General features: G+C 37.5%; 1 protein-coding gene across 3 annotated transcripts in view; it reads left to right on the top strand.

Annotated features, from left to right (window-relative positions):
- MICU1 (mitochondrial calcium uptake 1) overlaps positions 1-20,418 on the top strand; it is a 269,106-nt gene that overhangs the window by 19,864 nt on the left and 228,824 nt on the right. For all 3 annotated transcript variants that reach the window (XM_023547062.2, XM_064269703.1, XM_003408889.4), the window contains exon 2: positions 15,628-15,789. In XM_023547062.2, coding sequence (XP_023402830.1) covers positions 15,629-15,789 — 161 coding nt within the window. In that variant the 5' untranslated portion in view covers position 15,628. The remainder of the gene's footprint in view (positions 1-15,627; positions 15,790-20,418) is intronic.

The following is a 20,418-nucleotide window of genomic DNA, read 5'->3' as shown; positions in this document are numbered from 1 at the left end:
TTGTAGTAAAGGTAAAATAGGAAAATATCCTGGAATATCTAATACTGCTCTCAAACTAGCAGATTTGTTTCTAGAAAGAACATAAATATAGACAGATTGTTATAAAAAGAATATCTATAAAGATATCTGCTGCTATGCATGCTAAGAAAAAAACTCCACTGAAGTTGTCATTTATATAGAAAGATGAGACTTCCTTGGGTAGAAATATGTCATTCTTAGAGTTGCCCGTACTACCGATCAGTTTTTTGTTGTTAAATGAGGAGACTGTGAGAAACTTCTTAGGAACTCACAGTTGAGTTCTGACCTTATTACTTAATACAGGTACCTCGTTTTCCCTGTCTGGGAATTGAGTATGGTGTACATGAAAGCGTATTCTTAAGTGCACTCAGGAAGTACAGAGTTCTCTGCAAATGCAGGGTGGCATCTTATAAAGTACTGATTCCTTCATTTTGCCTTCACGTATCATTTTTATATCTCAGCAGGATTTAGAACTTTGAATTTAGTAGGGAGGCCCATAAAGTATTCTCTGTGTTCTGTGGTGTGTATAATGCATTGTTGTTGATCAGTATCTTATATTTTCATTATTTTAAAAAACTTTTTCTGTAGTCAGTCTCAGCCTTTCTAAGAGCTTAAGTCAATACTTCTGAGATATTTTTCAGTTGCCATTGAGTTGAAATCAGAACTTCACAAACAAAGCACCTTGTATCCTTAACAGACTTATTAATGAATGACTTAGGTAATTAACAAATTACAAACAAGGATATAGTTGTAGGTTTATATAGGTCGTTTGGGTTGTTCATGGCGAAATGGATAAGAGCTCTGGCTGCTGGCCAAAAGGTCAGCAGTTCAGATCCACTAGCCGCTCCTTGAAAACCCTATGGGGCAGTTCTGCTCTGTCCTGTAGGGTAACTAACTATAAGTCGCAGTCAACTGCGCACATAACAACAACGACAACCAGTTGCCATTGCATCACCTTCCACTCATGGCGACCCCATGCGTGTCAGAGTAGAATACGCTCCACAGGATTTTCAATGGCTGATTTTTCAGAAGTAGATCTCCAGGCCTTTCTTCTGAGGTGCCTCTGGGCCTTGGTTAGCAGCTGAGGGCTTTAACCACCTGCAGCACCCAGATAACTAGAAAATTGTGAGTTGTTATAGCCATTGATCAAGACAGGAAAAAATCCGTATTTCTTGTTTTCTCAGAGCAGTCCTTTTTATCTTTGGAGAATCTTTATCGCGGAGTCTTTTAAAATTCTTCCCCATCTTGCTGATGATAACAGCAATTACCACTTACTAACTACTTGCTGTATACCATTTTTGCTAATTTTAACAGCAACTCTGCAAAGTAGGCATTTTTTCTCTCTGTTTTACAAATGTAAATATCTGACTTCACTGTCAGTGTTCTTTTTTTAATCCCCTACATTCTTCTTGTCCAATTTTATCCATATTTGAATCATATGTTAGTTTAACAGTAGTGAGAGGATTTACTCATTGAATTTGGAGTCCCTAGGTGGTGCGTGTGGTTAAACCATTCAGCTGCCAAGTGAAATGTTGGCGGTTTGAGTCCACCCAGTGGCTCCTTGGAAGAAAGCCAGGCAATCTACTTCCAAAAATATCAGTCATTGAAAACCCTATCGAGTCTGGTTCTACTCTGACACACGTGAGGTTGCCGTGAGTCGGAATCAGCTTAACGGCAATGGGTCTATTCGTTGAATGCCTGACTGTTGATTTCACTTTGTCTTTGGTTGCTGATTTTTCCTGCTGGTGGTTATATAACTTACAGTGATGATGATTAATCATGTGTTTTACATTGGAAGTGAAGAATAATCTTCTAGTCTTATCTTTTTGAAGCTTAATTGAGTTCAGATGTGTTTTGTCACTTTGCAAATGATCAGCCTAACCAAAAGATTATGACTTAATAAAACAGTTATTAAATAGTTCCTTTTGATGGAAGCATATGTAATTTATATATAGCCTGTAATATACAAAGTAACTATTTTCAGTTAAGAGTTTTAGATGCTACAGGGAAAGGCAGAAAAGCCTTATATTTAAATCCCATATGTGAGGAAAATTTTTTTTAATGGAACATGTATTAACTGGGTTTTTCAACCTCTGGAGCTTATAGTATATTTTGGCTTTACTCAGTTTGTGTAGATTGGGCCTGGCTTTGAAACAGTCTAAAGTGGCAAATTCTTGATTAGTTTTAATTCCCAGTAGATTAGAATATATATTTAGTTTTTTTTTTTTTAATTAGTTTTAATGATAGATATCATTTATACTCTTAAGCAAGGTGGAACCAACATTCAAAGTCAAAACAAAAAATTTATGAAGAATTACAAAAAGATGACCCCATTTCTAAGACTTTCTGGAAATAATTTATGTATTAGTTTTGTAGATGACATCTCCCTTTTATTCTGTTAGACACCATGGCATAAAAAAACAGAACTGTAGCTTAAACGGCCTTGGGCTCCAATTTGACCTTTATCTCTTTTTGCTGTTCTTAGAGCCACTTAACCTTTCCTAACTGCACTTCATCACCTGCAATGGCTACGAGTGGAGAATTTAAATAAACCGCTGACTGTGGGACAAACTAAAACCTTTTGCAAAGAACTACCCCTCAAAGAAAAACAGTGAGACATTAGATAGTTTAAAGGGTGCATTAAAGGAACAGGTTATTTTATACTGTTTAAACTGCCCCAGAGTTTAGTGAAAGCAGCAGTGCTTTACTACATTATTTAAACTGTAATTTAAGTAAAACTAGACAGAGATGACAAAAATGTAAGACTACAATGCATTGTTACTAGACAATATAGACATAGAAGCTTTAAATGAAATAGTCACACACATACCCCAAAATCCCTCAGTGTATTAAAAGGAAGATGTGCTCTGATCAAGTAGGTTTTGTTCAAGGGATGCAAAGATGGTTCAATATTAGGAAATCGATTAATTCATACTAAGAGGTAAAAGGAGAAAAACAGTGTGATCATTTCAGTAGATGCTGAGAGGGAAAAACAGGTTTGATTTGTAAGATTTTAAACTTCTGAACTGTAAAACAAGCCAAAATAAAAATTTTTATTTTGTAGAAAATTTGTATCCAGTACAATTGACTTTTCTTCCCCCTTCTTTTTTGGTGTATAATTTTATTAGTTTTAATACCATGTGTAGATTCATATAACCATCACCACAGTGAGGATATGGGACATCACCCTGAAACACTCCCCTGTGTGGCCCCTTTGTAGTCAAACCTTCCACCCACCTATAACCCCTGGCAGCTTCTGATCTGTTCCCCATCACTATAGTTTTACCTTTTCCAGAATGTCATATAAAATTATGTAACCTTTTGAGACTGGCTTTTTTCATCAGCATATAATGCTGTTGAAATTCTTGTTGCACATATCAGTAGTTCCTTCTTTTTTTTTTTCCCTTAGTGACATTCCATCGTATGGATGTACTGCAGTTTGTTTATCCATTCAACTGTTGAAGGTCATTTAGGTTATTTCCAGTTTTGGCTGGTGATTATGAATAAAACTATGAATAATCCATGTATATTTTCATTTCTAGTGTAAATACCTGTGAGTAAGATTGATGTACAATTTTGCATCCCACCAACAATGTATGAGCATTCCAGTTGTTCTGTGTCTTTGGTATTGTCAGAAATAGTTGGTTTTAGTATTATCATTTTTTTGTTTGTTTAATTCATATATTTTAATAGGTGTATGGTAGTCTCTGGTGATTCTAATTTTAATTTTCCTAATAGCTAAGGGTATTGAGCATCTGTTATTTTGTAAAACGTCTCTCAATTTGGGTTTGTCTGATGTTTGCCTACGATTACATTGAGGTTGCGCTTTTTGGCAAGAATGCCACAGATGTGATTTTGTGCCCTCTTCAGGGCGTCATTTCAGGAGGTACAAAATGTCAATACATGTTAATCCTGGCGATATTAACTTTGATCACTTTGTTAAGGTGGTGTCTGCCAGATTTTTTCAATAGAAAGTTGCTATTTTTTTCCTTTGGAATTAAGTATCTTGTGGGGAGTTAACTTTGATACTGTTGGTGGGTACCATGGAGTCCATTCTGACCCATTACAAATCTTCTGTTTCTTAGCATACTTTCGCCCACTAATGTTAACGTCTGTTCTTATCTGCAACAGTTGTTACTGCCGTGGTGTTTATTAGTGGAAATTATACTGAAGGAAAGGCTGTCCCTTCTCCCCCATGTATAGCGTGTATGTATATACGTATAAACTCATGGATATTGGGTCCTGAGAGTTATAATTCATTATTATCATTTGTTTTGTTGCTCAAATTGTCCCAGATTTGGCCATTGTGAGCGTCTTGAAGTTCCTTTTGTGTCCTTTCAATATACCCTCATAATTCTTCAAGCACTTTCTTACTTTTTAGCCCCACAAAATGTTCATGGCTACTTTTGTATTTTCCCTGCCTTAGCCCTGGATTTAACCATTTCTCCAAGGAAACCAATTCCTTTATTGATATTTAGAAGCCAAGATTTGGATATGTGCTCATACTCATAAATACACATACCACATCTGTATTTATTTTGTATCTGTCCATCTGTTAAAAACCATGAGTTGTACTGATATCTCTAATTCAGTCCAGTGTGACAAGATTCGTTCTAGCCTTCACTCATTCTTCATTTGTGGCTCCCTTCTCTGACAGTGAGAAAACCACATCTCGTTGTCCATAATGTATTTACTTATTTGCTCAATTCTAGTATACACATGAAGTAACTTCAGAAGAGTTAACACATACCCTTAGGAAAATCAGCTTATTTGTGTACTTACTTGTATACAGTTCTGTTTGTTTTTAGCCTGACGATGCACAATCAAAATGCTGTTTTCCAGTGTTACTTAGGTTTTGTCTTCTTCATCTCTTTTAGTGGCTCATTTGTAATACAGTTAAGTTCATTTGTTACTGTTTTTCTATTTTGCATTCTGCCACATTTGGTTGATTTTAATTATTTATTTTGTTTTTGGGTATGTGAAACATTACGATGGTTCTGAGAGTCAGAGAAGTGTTCCTGCCTTTAGGACCCCTTAACTGCTCTCTGATCCCCTCCTCTCCCCTGCCCATTCTTTCCAGCGCATTCCCACCCACCCCCTGTAGATAACCAGCCTGCTTTAGTTTCTGACTTGTGTTTTCTGTGTTTCGTTTTGTACACATGATCAAATACAAGTATGTCTTCTCATATCGTCTGCGTTCTTACATGATGGGTAGCATACTATAGGTACTCCAGTGCTCTGCCTTTTGCATTTACCAGTGTATCCTATAAATCACTCCGTATCAGTTCATAAAGCTCTTCCTCAAGTGTTTTTACAGTTGTACAGGATTTCATTGTGTGACTGTATCATAGTTTATTCACCTACTCGTATATGAGCATTTAGGTTGTAATATTTTTATATTATAGATAATGAATAACCTTGTGTATTTGTATTTTCGTATTTTTGTTGGAGAATATTTGGGGTAAATTTCTAGAAGTAGAATTACTGGGTCAAAAGATAAATGCACAAGTAGTTTTGTTAGGAATTGTCCAGTTCCTCTGCAGAAAAGGTATTCCAGTTTGCATTCCCACCAGCAGTGTATAAAAATGCCTGTTTCTCTACAGCCACATCAGAAGAAAGTGTTGACATATGCTGGATGTTTGCCAATCTGCTAGGTTTTGAGAGATGTTATCTCAGTGTGGTTTTAATTTACATTTCTTTAATTACGAATGAAGAAGCCCTGGTTGCGGGGTGGTTAAGTGCTCGGCTGCTAACCGAAAGGTTAATGGTTTGAACCCCCACAGTGGCTTTGTGGGAGAAAGACCTGGTGATGTGTTTCGGTAAAGATTATAGCCAAGGAGACCCTATGGGGCAGTTCTACTCTGTGAGATGGGGTCACTATAGGTCACAGTCGACTTGACAGCACCAGACAAAAAAAACAACAATAATTATGAATGACATAGAACATTTTTGTTAATTTAAGGACCATTTTTATATCTCTATTTTGTGAATTGCTGGCTCGTGTCTTTTTTCTACTTTTCTTTTTTGGCCCTTTGTCCCTAAATTTTTAAGATTTCTCTACATTTTAGGGACTTTAGCCCATTGTTTGTGATACAGATATTGTAAATATTTTCTCTCATTTTGTTAGCTGTTTGACTTTGTTTATGATGTTTTTGGGCATGCAAAAATTTTTATATTTTTATATCCTCAAATTTATCAGTCTTTTATTGACTATAGATTTTAGGTCCATAGTTAGAAGGACTTTTCCCATAGTGAGGGTAAAGAATTCCCCATGTTTATAGTTTCATTTGTTATGTTTAGATTCCTGATCCATTTGGATTTCATTCTTGAGTATGGTTAGTGGTATGGGTATAATTTTGTCTTTTTTAAAATGGCTACTCAGTTGTCCCAGCAACATTTTTTTAAAAAGTCAGTCTTTAGAGATAAATGGAGTAGAATTGACAGTGGAGATATAAACCCTTATAGTCAGTTGTTTTTTTTTAATTTGGGCTTTTGGTGGAAGTTTTACAGTGCAAGTTAATTTCTTGCACAAAAGTTTATTCACATATTGTTATGTGACACTAGTTGCAATCCCTATAATGTGACAGCACACCTCTCCTTTCTACCCCATGTTTTCCGTGTCCATCCAACCAGCTCCTGTCCCTTTCTGCCTTTTCATCCTGCCTCTGGGCAAGAGCCGCCCATTTAGTCTCATGTATCTGCTTGAACTATTCAGGAGTATTTTTTTTTTTAATGTTTTATAGTCCAGTCTAATCTTCATCTGAAGAGTTGGCTTCAGGAATGGTTTTAGCTCTGGGTTAACAGCGCATTCAGGGGCCGTGGCTTCAAGGGTTCCTCCAGTCTCAGTCAGACCATTAAGTCTGGTCTTTTCACGTGAATTTGAGTTCTGCACGACACTATTCTCCTGCCCCTTCAGAGACTCTCTGTTGTGTTCCCTGTCAGGGCGGTTGTTGGTGGTAGCTGGGCATTATCTAGTTCTTCTGGTCTCAGGCTGATGGAGTCTCTGGTTTACGTGGCCCTTTTGTCTCTTGGGTTAATATTTTCCTTGCGTCTTTGGTGTTCTTCATTCTCCTTTGCTCCAGGTGGGTTGGGACCAAGTGATGTATCTTAGATGGCCACTTGCAAGCTTTTAGGACCCCAGATGCCAATATAAAACCCAGTGCCGTCGAGATGCCAATATAATCAGTTGATTTTTGACAAAGGTGCTAAGACAGTTCAATGAAGAAAGAATAGTCTTTTCAATAAATGGTGTTGGAACAAGTAAATATCCAAATGCCAAAGAATGAAGATGAGCGTTCTACTTCCCACCCTGTGTAAGAATTAACTCAAATACATCATAGTTCTCAATGTAAGAGCTAAAACTACAAAACTCTTAGCTATCTGTACTCTATTGGATTAACCCAATAATGGGAATTGTTTAAACAGAAACATTTCAAATGAAATTTTATGTATAAAGATTTTATGACTTGCTGGTATTGCTACAAAATATAACAAAGTGACAGTTTCTAAGGCCTAGACCCTGGTGGCATAGTGGTGAAGAGCTACAGCTGCTAACCAAAAGGCTGGTAGTTCGAATCCACCAGGCTCTCCTTGGAAACCCTATGGGGCATTTCTACTCTGCCCTGTAAGGTCACGATGAGTCAGAATTGACTCGATGGCAACAGGTTTGGTTTTTGGGTTTAGAATAGACTTGAAATTGATAGAAAAACGAACATAAACGAGAGATGTTTGGGGAGAATGGAGAATAAAAAAAATGTTTTTCCACAAGTACTTCTTCTAGACTATTATTTTTCCCCTTCCTATCTACCTACCCGGACCTTTGGCTTGAGCAAGTCAACTTTCTTGGCACCAATTTCTTTTGGAGCAGTGTTTAAACCTTCCTTATTGATAGCTGAGTTTTTTCATGTTGTAGTTTTCTAATGGCTGTTGTGTATGTTACAAGCACTCATTAACCTTTAAAACTCTATAGTTTCCTGTTTTCCAAGGTTTGAATTGAAAATTAAGCTGGGGACATTGTTTTATGGAAACTTAAAATATTGAAAGCCTACTCATGATCTCAACACATTCACACATCTTAGAGGTTTTAGAAAATTTATATTGGGCATCATTGTTTCTGTCATTTCCTGGGTGATTCGTTTGTTTTAAATAGACTACTGCTTTGGTTCATCTTTTTTTTTTCTCTTGCTTTTCCACACATTGTTTTTCTGTGTAGTGATTTGGGAAGAAAAATCGCCACCCTTCATGTCTTCACTAGACACAAGTTTCAAGTTTTATTATTGCAGTGAAAACACTGTGTGTGTGTGTGTGTGTGTGAGTGTGCCCATACACATGCACGCACACACATGTTTTAAGAAAGTGAACCGTGGAGGTGTAGGTGCTTAATGACTGAAGGAATGTTTCAGAGAGTATTCAGGAGAATAGGTGGTTTAACATAGCATCTTTCTTTAGCAAGAATATATACAAAAGTTCTGTGTCAAACTTAACATTTCCGTGAGATGATCCTTGTTCCTTGAGTTATCATTTTATTGCTGCTAGGAGACTGGCATGAGTTAAATTAACTTTACATTCTCATCCAGGTCATTTAAATAGCTCTTTCTCTCTGCTGTTAATGCTCACTTCTCAGAACAGACCTAGCTAAAGTGTGAGCTTTCCTCACTTATTCTGTAAGTGATGTCACTTTGAGCTATGAAAATGCATCTTTTCTAGACATGAGTGTTAATCTCTACTGTATTTTGGCAGTCTCCCTGGTTTGTTCAAGGCAAAACTTTCAATCTGATTCGTTTCATCCTAAAAGAAATGTATGAAGATATTTTAAAAATCACTTGACATAATTAAGATTTAATAAGTAATTGCATTTTTAACAGTACAGCTGTGCTGTTGTTAGGTTGTTAGGTACGGTCAAGTTGGTTCCCATTCAGAGCAACTCTACGTACGACAGAATGAAACACTGCCAGTCCTGCGTCATCCTCAACAATCGTTGTTATGCTTGAGCCTGTTGTTGAAGCCACTGTGTCAATCCATCTAGTTGAGGGTCTTCCTCTTTTTTGGTGACCCTCTAGTTTACCAAGCATAATATACTTTTCCAGGGACTGATCCCTCCTGATAACGTATCTAAAGCGTGTGAGACATAGTTTCACCATCCTTTCTTCTAGGGGACCTTCTGGTTGTACTTCTTCTGAGATAGATTTTTTCATTCTTTTGGCAGTCCATGGTATATTCAGTATGCTTCACCAGCACCATAATTCAAAGCCGTCAGTTCTTCTTTGGTCTCATTATTCATCATCCACCTTTTCTATGCATATGAGGCAATTGGAAACACCATGTCGTCGTGGGTCAGGCGCACCTTAGTCTTCAAGGTGACATTTTTGCTTTTTAACATTGGAAAGAGGTCTTTTTGCAGGAGATTTGTCTGATGCAGTGCATCATTTGATCCTTTGACTGCTGCTTCCGTGGGTGTCGATTGTAGATCCAAGTAAAGTGAAATCCTTGACAACTTCAATCTTTTCTCCATTTACCATGATGTTGCTTATTGGTCCAGAGAATTTTTGTTTTCTTTATGTTGAGATGCAGTTCATACTGAAGGCTGTAGTCTTTGATCTTCATCAGTAAGTACCTTAAGTCCTCTTCACTTTCAGCAAGCAAGGCTGTGTCATCTGCATAATGCAGGTTGTTAGTAAGTCTCCCTCCAATCCTGATGCCCCTTTCTTCTTCATATAGTCTAGCTTCACAGATCATTTGCTCAGCATATAGATTGAATAAGTATGGTGAAAGGATATAACCCTGACACACACCTTTCCTGACTTTAAACCACACAGTATCCCCTTGTTCTGTTCCAACAAGTGCCTCTTGGTCTAAGTACAGGTTCCTTCTGAGCACAATTGAGTGCTCTGGAATTCCCATTCTTCTCAGTATTATCCATTAATTGTTATGATCCACACAGTCGAGTGCCTTTGCATAGTCAATACAACACAAGTAAACATCTTTCTGGTATTCTCTGCTTTCAGCCAGGATCCATCTGACATCATCAGTGATGTCACTGGTTCCATGTCCTCTTCTGAATCTCACTTGAATTTCTGGTAGTTCTTGTCAGTATACTGCTGCAGCCACTCTCAAATGATCTTCAGCAAAATTTTACTTGCATGTGATATTAATGATTTTGTTTGATAATTCCCACATTCTGTTGTATCACCTTTCTTGGGAATAGGCATAAATACGGATCTCTTCCAGCCAGTTGGCCAGGTAGCTGTCTCCCAGATTTCTTGGCATAGGTGAGTGAGCACTTCTAGTGCTGCATCCATTTGTTGAAACATCTCAGTTGATATTCTGTCAGTTCCTAGAGCCTTGTTTTTCGCCAGTGCCTTCAGTGCAGCTTAGACTTCTTCCTTCAGTACCATCCGTTCCTGTTCATATGCTGACTCCTGAAATGGCTGAACGTTGAGCAGTTCTTTTTGGTGCAGTGACTCTGTGTATTCCTTCCATCTTCTTTTGATGCTTCCTGCGTCGTTTAATATTTTCCCTGTAGAATCCTTCAATATTGTAACTCAAAGCTTGAATTTTTTCTTCAGTTCTTTCAGCTTGAGAATCATTGAGCGTGTTCTTCCCTTTTGGTTTTCTGACTCCAGGTCTTTGTATATGTTATTATAATCCTTTACTTTGTCTTCTCGAGCCACCGTTTTAAATTTTCTGTTAAGCTCTTTTATTTCATCTTTCTTCCATTTGCTTTAGCTACTCGACATTCAAGAGCAAGTTTCAGAGTCTTTTCTGACAACCGTTTTGGTCTTTTCTCCCTTTCCTGTCTTTTTAATGGCCTCTTGCTTTCTTCATGTATGATGTCCTTGATGTCAATCAACAACTCATCTGGTCTTCAGTCATTAGCGTTCAGTATGTCAAATCTGTTCTTGAGATGGTCTCTGAAATTCAAGTGGGATATTCTCAGGGTCATACTTTGGCTCTTTTGGCTTTGTTCTGATTTTATTCACCTTTCAACCTTACCTTGCAGATGAGCAATTGATGGTCTGTTCTGCAGTCGGCCCCTGGCCTTGTTCTAACTGGTGATGGTTAGCTTTTCCATTGTCTCTTTTCACAGATGTGGTCGATTTGATTCCTGTGTATTGCATCTGGCCAGGTCCAAGTGTACAGTTGCCGTTTATGTTGTTGAAAAACACATTAGGTATTTCCATCTTCCGATCAGCGTATTTTTTCTTTGAAGGCAACCTGTAGGAAGCCAGATTATAGTAAGTTTGTTTAGTGAGCATGGAAATAGGGTAAAGGGGAGTTAACTTTATAATTCAAGTACTTAATGGCTTTTGGCTCTAATGGCCTATTGAATCCAATTCTGTGATTAGTATGTAGCTGCCACTGAGAAGAATAGGTTGAGTCCGTGGACCAGGGCACCCTGGACAGTGCTTATTTTACAATTTAATTCTCAGACAGCAACCTTATTTCCAGATACAGAGGGGACATTGAACCATCATATGCATATACTAGCTATGACAGATACTATATTAGGCTTTGGAAATACAGATACACAGAAGATTTGGCCCTGTTTTCCCTAACACTTAGTTCACGTACACTAATATTTTGGAACCTTGAAGTTTTATTTAACCGAGTTCTAAGTTTTGTTGATGGACAACTTTGGGTAGATCTTGGAAATATATCTTGGCATCAGAGCTAGCAGATGTTGCTTTCAGCAGTAGTGTTGGGTAACAGTTGTTAACAGTACAACAGTGATTTATTTAGGCAGTGCCAGGATTGGAAAAGCCAATCAGTCCTTTAAATGTGCATTTGTCAACGGTCAAAAATACAAGGGCGTAAATCACACAGAAAGAGGCTAGCAGATATAAGTCAGGATAAGGATAAAGCCTGGAATTCCAATAGTTTGGTAAACTGATCAGGATGTACTAATGATCAGAGTATTGGGATATGAATTTGATTTATGTAAAGCTTATGTCAGGGAGCCCTGGTGGTGCAGTGGTTAAAACACCTGGTTGCTAACTGAGGGGTCAGTGTTTCGAACTCCCCAGCTGCTTCGTGGGAGAAAGATGTGGCAGCCAGCTTCCATAAAGATTTACAGCGTTGAAAACCCTACGGAGCAGTTCTACTCTGTTCTGTAGGGTCACTATGAGTCAGAATCAACTTGACAGCAGTGAGCTTGGTTAATTCATGTCTCACCACGGAGCCTTGCTATGATAGGAGCTGATTACTGAAACGTTATTGGGCCTGAGCCCACAGGTAGGGCTGGCAAATGATAGTTCTTGGGTAAGGAGGATGCAACATCAATATTATGGACCTGCCTTTATTTTTCTTTATATAAGAAAGCTTAAATGAAATCATTCCCAGGGGAATATTAAATTTTATTTGCATCATCCAAATTTTCCTTCTAAATTAAAAACATACACATATATATTTTTCGTAATCTTCAGTTGACATACACAAATTACCTTGTATTCTATCTTTAATCGTAAATGAAAATGCTTATATACAATAGTATATGTTTGCACAGGTAAGTATATAAGCTAGTTTTTTCAATGAAATAGTGTATGGAGAAGAAGATCCCCATTTCTTATCCCATCCATGTCCCACCCCCACCAGCATCACTACTAGTGGCTTTTTGTGTGTCCTTCCAGAATTCCTTTATATGCGTATACAAATATGCATTGTTATTTCCCCTCTTTTTACACAGATGATAACATACTATGTTGCACACCTTTTTTTTAGATAACATTATGTCTTAGAACTCTTTTTGTATCAATATGTAAGAGAGCTTTTTTATTCCTTTCTTATAACTAAATGGTATTGCGCTGTATGGATTTATAATACCTTAACCAGTCCCTTCTTGGATATTGGGGTGGCTTTTGATTTTTTGCTCTTATGAACTGTGATGTAAAAATAACTCTGTGTGTGTGTGTGTGTGTGTGTGTGTAATTTCACTGATGGGCAAGTACATCAATAGGATAGATTCTCAGTAGTGAAATTGCTGGGTCAGTCAGTGTTTGCAGTTTGTGTGTGTAATTTTCATGAATATTACCAAATTGGCCTCCATGAATCATACCAATTTACACATTTATTAGCAGTGTAATTTCAGCAGCATTGCCAACAAATGTGTTTTCAGATGTTGTGATTTTTGCCAACTTAATGGGTGAAAAAACAGTATTTCATTATAGCTTAATTTACAGAATTAAAAGTATTGCAGAAAAACAGTACTTTTGAGTTTAATAATCTTAACATTATAGATATTGAAACACGGCAGTGATACACTGTTACAGGTTTAAAAAGTCTTATTCTAGCTGTTTCTGTGATTACAGAATTATCTTTCAGTTGCCTCCCTTGACATTTCTTGGTTAGAAGTATCTCTTCATCTTTTTTTCTTTTTTCTTCTTCAGTTTACATCAAAGCTGTTTGATAGAGGTATAGCTTTTTTGGTCAGGGAAGAAAAATTGACACTTTTGATTTAATTTAACCCACGTCATAAATGTGAATGTTATTCTTCATTACTGCATAACTGCTGCCAATTGGTCTACTCAATTTTGCAAATTCAGTGAGAAAGCTGATCTCCTTAAGTCTTTTAAATAGCCTCTCATCAAAAATTAACACATTCAATTAGTGTCACTTTCTTTACTACAGAGTTAGGGATTAAATTATAATAGAGTCTGTTCTCTGTTTATTTTTCTATTTATTTGGCATCTTTGAAAATTGCACTAGAGAAATGAATAGATTTATCTTTTGATGTATACTTCAGGGACTAAGATTAAAACCAGTGGTAAAATGAGATTTAGATAGTAATATTTGAATTACAACATCAAAATATAAGTCCAATGCTAGTAAAACTCAGAGCTTCCAAAGTTTGAAATTCCCTAGGGCAGAAATGAATTCTCAGAACTAATAACTCTTGAATATATGATATGATCTTCGTCCCTCCTCCCAAGTGAAATAGATTAAGTTTTGCCATACTTAATGGCACACCAGAGACGTGATAGCATTAAGGAGATGAAAAGAACCCTAAAGCTCACCTAGGTAATTCTGTCATTTTACCAACGGGTAAATGTTTCCCGAGGAGGGGAGATGGATGAGCTTTCTTTGTGCACACAGCCGGTTAGTACCAGAGCTGAGACGAGATCGTGAGTCATTGAGTTCCATTTCAATTTCTGCCATATCACGTAGTTTTTGTTTTTTTTTTTCCCTCACTTTTCTGCTTTTCCTATCTCTTAAGCAGGTAGATATTGATGTCTATTAGATACTGATATCAGATAGTTTTGTTTCTTTTTGGAATGTTTTTGTTTGGTTCTTCTTTATTGGTTTCTGCACTTATTATCGTAATCTGTGATCCCATCACCCAATATCTAGATTTTTCACTTCCTTCCTCTGTGCCTTTGGCTTTGCAGTTTATATCCTACACTGCTGGTAAATGGACTGATATTCCTTAGACAATGTTTCGTCGTGTTCTTCTCTTACTTAAGAACTTCACTGGCCCCTTGTGTATATGATCTAATAAAAATTTAAAGAATCTTCTCAAATGACCATGTCTTATCCATTTTTTATATGCCCAGTTATTCTCTAGATTGGATTAGATATCCTAAGCCTACCTCCCAGCCATGCCCACCTTTTGCCTTTTCCAGCTTTTGAATCAGTTTTGCTGCTTTTCACATTGAACACTTCCAACGTCCTTTTCTTCCTGTTATCAGTAATGAATAATCTTTTCTCCATATATGTGTGTTTTAGTCGTGTTTATTTTTACTGTAGCCAAAATCAGTGCTATGTATGTGTGGGTTTGGGAAATGTTAATTTAAAAATGAATAAAAATAAATAAATAAATTGACAGAAAAAATATAATGAGAGTTTCTTTGGTGCTAGATTTTGCTCATTTAGGTTATATGCTTCAGATATAAAACAAAATTCTAACAAAACAAATTAAAACAAGAAATTAAAGGAATAGGTGAAGTTTATCCTGTGATGATTCACAGGCTCACCTGTCCTATCCTATAGATTTTCTGTGGCATACACTGGCCAGAGCACATGTGACACTCAATGGCACTCAACCCTTATGCCATACACAGCTTCCCAGCGAGGTCCATGTTGTGGCCTCCCTGTTTGACTAGCTTCCTCTCGCACCCTAAAGGACACCTTCCCAGCAAGTGCAACTGGAATGGCACCCTCCCCTAAGTACCTTCCTCCAGCATCATGAAGAGCAGCTGTCCAGCAAGCTGTGCTGGGCATGCTTGGCTGTGCTGTCCACAAGCCTGAGAGCTCAGCACTGATAGGGATAGCCCTCTTATAGATTTGTTCCTTTCTTGGTGCACTCCGTTAGCTCTAGAAGTCGTGACTGCCCCCATATCTGCTATCTCTTTACCTCTTAGTTACTCCTCTATTGTAATTAATAATTCTACTAAACTTTCCCTGTTCAAATTACCGTGTGGTTTCTATCTCCTAATTGGTCCTTGACCAACATTGGGTTTGTAATTAGTACCTTCTTCATGAGATTGTCATGCAGATTAAATGAGATAATACATTCAAAGTGTTTAGAATAGTGTCTGATATAATACTTAGTCATTATCATCATTATCATTACTGCCACCACTAGCTAGGAGTAACATTTTTACTTTTTGTCCACAGGATGTTTCGTCTTAACTCACTTTCTACGTTGGCACAACTGGCTTTGGGCTCTCGATGGTACCATGGAGGATCACAGCCCACCCAGATCAGGAGACGGCTGATGGTGGTGGCTTTTCTGGGAGCATCTGCAGTAACGGCAAGTGCTGGTCTCCTGTGGAAGAGGTGAGTGTATCTGAATATCTTGTTCTCAACATGTACTTTTATTCTTCCAGCTGCCTCTGTTATCGGAAAGGAGTTGACTTCTGGCTTAGCTTTATATCAGAATTTAATGTCCAAATAATTTGGCATTGATAATATTTGTCTGTGAAATAAGATATTTATGCCAAGGCAATAAATAGGAAACATTCTGCTTCAAAGTCTGCGTCCCTCCCCTGCTGAACGCTGTTGATAATGGTGGAGGAATGGCAGTAAGAGCTTTGGAAGATGAGTGGTTTCTGAGACTTCATAATTTGGTACCCATATGGGGTTAACTGTTGTTGTCAGTTGCCGTTGAGTCCGTTCTGACCCCCTGCGTACAAAGCAGGGTTTTCAAGGCTGTGACTCTTCGGAAGCAGATTGCCAAGCCCGTCCTCCCAGGCAGCTTTGGCTGTTGCGTTTGAACCACCATCTTTTCAGCTAGTAGCCCAGTACTTAACCGTCTGTGCCCCCCAGGCGCTCCTGTGTGAAATTAACTAATGAAACTGAATGCATTTGTTATCTCACAGCTTTCTTACCAGTTATGAAACTTTCCTAGAGGAAAGGGAGCAAGTCGTGATCAATATAGTCTTCTCTCTTCAAACGCATAGGTACTGTTTTTTGACTTTGCCACTCCCTGTTTTTTATCTTTCACCTGGTTCACCCTGTCCTAAAGTTGCTATCATTATATTTGGCTGTCTTAAGAATATTTTTTCTTTGTTTTTAATAAATTTTATTGAATAATTTATATAAACCAAAATGTATCCATTTTAAGTATACAGTTCCATGAATTTTGACACATGTATGTAATTGTGTAACCCCGTTGCCATTGAGTTAATTCCGACTCATAGCGACCTTACAGGACAGAGGAGAACTGTCCCCTGGGGTTTCCTAGGCTGTAAATCTGTGTGGAAACAGACTGCCACATCTTTCTCCTGTGGAGCAGCTGGTGGCTTCGAACTGCCAACCTTTCGTTTAGCGGCCGAGTGCGCTTAAACTATGGCCATCAACTCATAAAGTTTACTCATGCCTCTTCCTAGTTGTTCGCACCCACCCAGTGTTCCAGGGAATCACTGGTCTCTTTTTTTATCACTACAGATTAGATTGGCCTTTGCAGAACTTCATGTAAATGGAACCATAAAAAATGTATTTTTTGGGTCTGGCTTTTCTCATTCAAAAACCAAACCTACTGCCATTGAGTAGATTCTGACTTATAGCAACCCTATAGGACAGAGTAGAACTGCCCCATAGAGTTTCCAAGACTGTAAGCCTTTACGGAAGCAGACTGCCACATCTTTCTCCCACGGAGTGACTGTTAGGTTCGAACTGGTGACCATTTCAGTTAGCAGCTGAGTGCTTAACCACTGTACCACCAGGGCTCCTTCTTTCATTCAGCGTAATATTTTTGAGATTTATCTACATCAGAAGCTTCTGTCCTTTTTATAATTGGATAGTATTTTTTTGTAGGAATATATCACAATTTGTTTACCATTTACCAGTTAAAGCACATTTGGGTTGTTTCCAGTTTTTGGCTATTACTAATAAAAATGCTTTGAAATTCATAGTCTTCATTTCTTGTATATGACCAATGTAATTGATTGGTCATATGCTAAGTGTATGTTTAATTTTGTACAAAATTGCCAGTTTTCCAGTGCGTTTGTGCCATTACATATTCCTACCAGCAATGCCTGAGACTTTATCTTGCTCACTAGCGCTTGGTATTGTCGGTGTTTTTGATTTTAGCATTTTGGTGGGTGTGTTAGGGCATCTCATTGTGGATTTAATTTGTATTTCTTCGATAACTAATGATGCTGAGCATCTGTTCCTGTGCTTATTGGCCATTTTCATTAGGAATTTTTTTGTTCCCTCTTCAATCTCTTCTTTTGTTATAGGTTTATTTAGTTTTTTCTTTTTTCATGAGTTTGACTTTGATTTGTGTTAGTTTAGGTAGGTAGTGTGTTTCTAGAAATTTGTCCATTTCCTCTAGATTTTTAGATTCATTAGAACACAGTTTTTCATAATATTCTGTCATAATTCTTTTAATTTCAGCTGGGTATGTTGTGATATTGTCCATCTCATTTCTTACTAGGGTTATTTACTTCCTCTCTTGTTTATCTTTTGTCAGTTTGGCCAGTGGTTTATCGGTTTTGTTGATCTTTTCAAAGAACCAGCTTTTGGTCTTTTTGGCTCTTCCAGTTGTTTTTCTATTCTCTCTTTCATTTATTGGTGTGTTAAAATCTACTATTGTAGGAGCTATTTCTCTTTTCAATGCTGTTCGAGTTTGTTTTGTGTATTTTGGAGCCCGGTCGTTGGGTGCATATGTATTTATTATGGCTATGTTCTCCTGGTGTATTGACTCTTTAGTCATTATATAGTGTCTTTCCTTACTTTTGTCGTGGAGTTTGCTTTAAAGTTTATTTTGTCCGAGATTAATATTGCCACTCCTGCTCTTTTTTGATTGTTGTTTGCTTGATGTATATATATTTTTCGATCCTTTGACCTTTAGTTTGTTTGTGTCTTTAAGTCTAAGGTGTGTCTCTTGTAGGCAACATATAGATGGATCATGTTTTTTTAATCCATCCTGCCACTCTCTGTCTCTTTATTAGTGCATTTAGTCCATTTACATTCAGCGTAATTATTGATAGGTATGAGTTTAATGCTGTCATTTTGATGTATTTTTTGTGTGTTGTTGACAGTTTCTTTGTTCCACTTAATTTTCTGTGCTGAGTCATTTTTCTTTCTGTATTTTCTTTTCATGTTTTTCATTGTTGATTTTGTGTTTGCTGAGTCTTTATGTTTTTCTTCTTTTTTATTTTTATGTGTAGATTTGTTAGTTTCCTTTGTGGTTACCTTAAAATTTACTTCTATTTTTCTAAGTCTAAACCAATCTTCTATTTTTTGATATCACCTTAATGTTCTGTCCATATGAAAGTTCTATGACTACACTATTTAATCCCTCTTTTTTTGTTTTAATGTTGTCATCTTTTACATGTAGACATCTCTGTTTCCCTATTTTCAGTGTTTTAGTTTTGACTTATTTTTGTGGCTTTCCTGTCTGGATTGATATCTGGTTGTTCTGTCCCGTGTTCTAGTCTTGGGTTGTTATCTGATATTACTGATTCTCTAGCCAGAGGGCTCCCTTTAGTATTTCTTGTAATTTTGGTTTGGTTTTTACAAATTCCTTTAGCTTTTGTTTATCTGGAAATGCCCTAATTCCGCCTTCAGGTTTGAGAGACAGTTTTGCTGGATATATTATTCTTGGCTAGCAGTTTTTTTCCTTCAAGGCTTTATGTATGTCATCCCATTGCCTTCTTGCCTGCATGATTTCTGCTGATTAGTCAGAGCATAGTCTTATTGACTCTCCTTTGTAGATGACTTTTCGTTTATCTCTAGCTGCTCTTAAAATTCTCTCTTTTTTATCTTTGGTTTTGACAAGTTTGATTATAATACGTCTTGGTGACTTTCTTTTGGGATTTACCCTGTAGGGGGTTCAGTGAGCTTCTTGGATAGATAATCTTCTCGTCTTTCTTGATATTAGAGAAGTTTTCTGCCAGCAAATGTTCAACAATTCTCTCTGTTTTTTCCGTTATTCCCTCCTCCCCCCCCGCCCCGTTCTGGTACTCCAGTCACTTGTAGGTTATTCCTCTAGATATAATCCTACATAATTCTTAGGATTTGTTCATTTTTAAAAAATTCTTTTATCTGATTTTTTCTTAAATAAATTGGTGCCAAGTGCTTTATCTTCATTCTCACTAATTCTGACTTCCATTTCCTCGATTGTGCTCCTATGACTTTGTATTGAGTTGTCTAATTCTGAAATTTTATTGTTAATCTTTTGAATTTCTATTTGCTGTCTCTCTGTGGATTCTAGCAGACTGTTAAATTTATCATTCTGCTCTTATGTAGCTTTCCTAAATTCCACTGTCGCTTTGTATGTGTGTTCCTTGGCCTCATCTGAGTTTTGGCTAATCCTCTTCCTGATCTCTATTAATATTTTGAATTCTTCCTCCAGTAATTCCAAGATCTTTCCTTCCTCTGGGAGGTTTCCTGGTTCTTTGTTTTGGCTGCTTGCCGGAGCCATCATGGTCTGCCTTTTTATGTGATTTGATATTGACTGTTGGAAACCTTGGTGGTGTAGTGGTTAAGTGCTACAGCTGCTAACCAAGAGGTCAGCAGTTCAAATCTGCCAGGCGCTCCTTGGAAACTCTATGGGGCAGTTCTACTCTGTTTTATAAGGTCGCTGTGAGTCGGAATAGACTCAACAGCAGTGGGTTTGGTTTTTTTTCGTTGTCTCTGAGCCATTAATAAGTTATTATGTTTAATAATATTTGCTTCCTGTGTCCTAGCTTCTTGTTTTATTTTGATTTGCCCAAATAGACTGGGCGTGTAGACTACTTTGATTATTGGCATCTTTGAAGCTCTCACATCCTGTCACCAGATAGTTACAGCTGCTACTAAGTGTGTGAGCACAGGAGTCCATTTACTTTTCTTGTGTGGATTTGGCTCAGGTATCCAGGTCATCAGTCACTGAATGTGTGGTGCAGGCTCTCACCTAAAATCCTAGATGGGTAGGGCTACATAGGGGTGATTGGAGTAGGGGTAATAGGGGGTTATGTG

This window comes from Loxodonta africana, chromosome 16 (genome assembly GCF_030014295.1).
Source record: "Loxodonta africana isolate mLoxAfr1 chromosome 16, mLoxAfr1.hap2, whole genome shotgun sequence".
NCBI classification, from domain to species: domain Eukaryota; kingdom Metazoa; phylum Chordata; class Mammalia; order Proboscidea; family Elephantidae; genus Loxodonta; species Loxodonta africana.
Note: the sequence above shows the minus strand (reverse complement) of the source record. Positions and strands in the feature narration are given on the sequence as shown.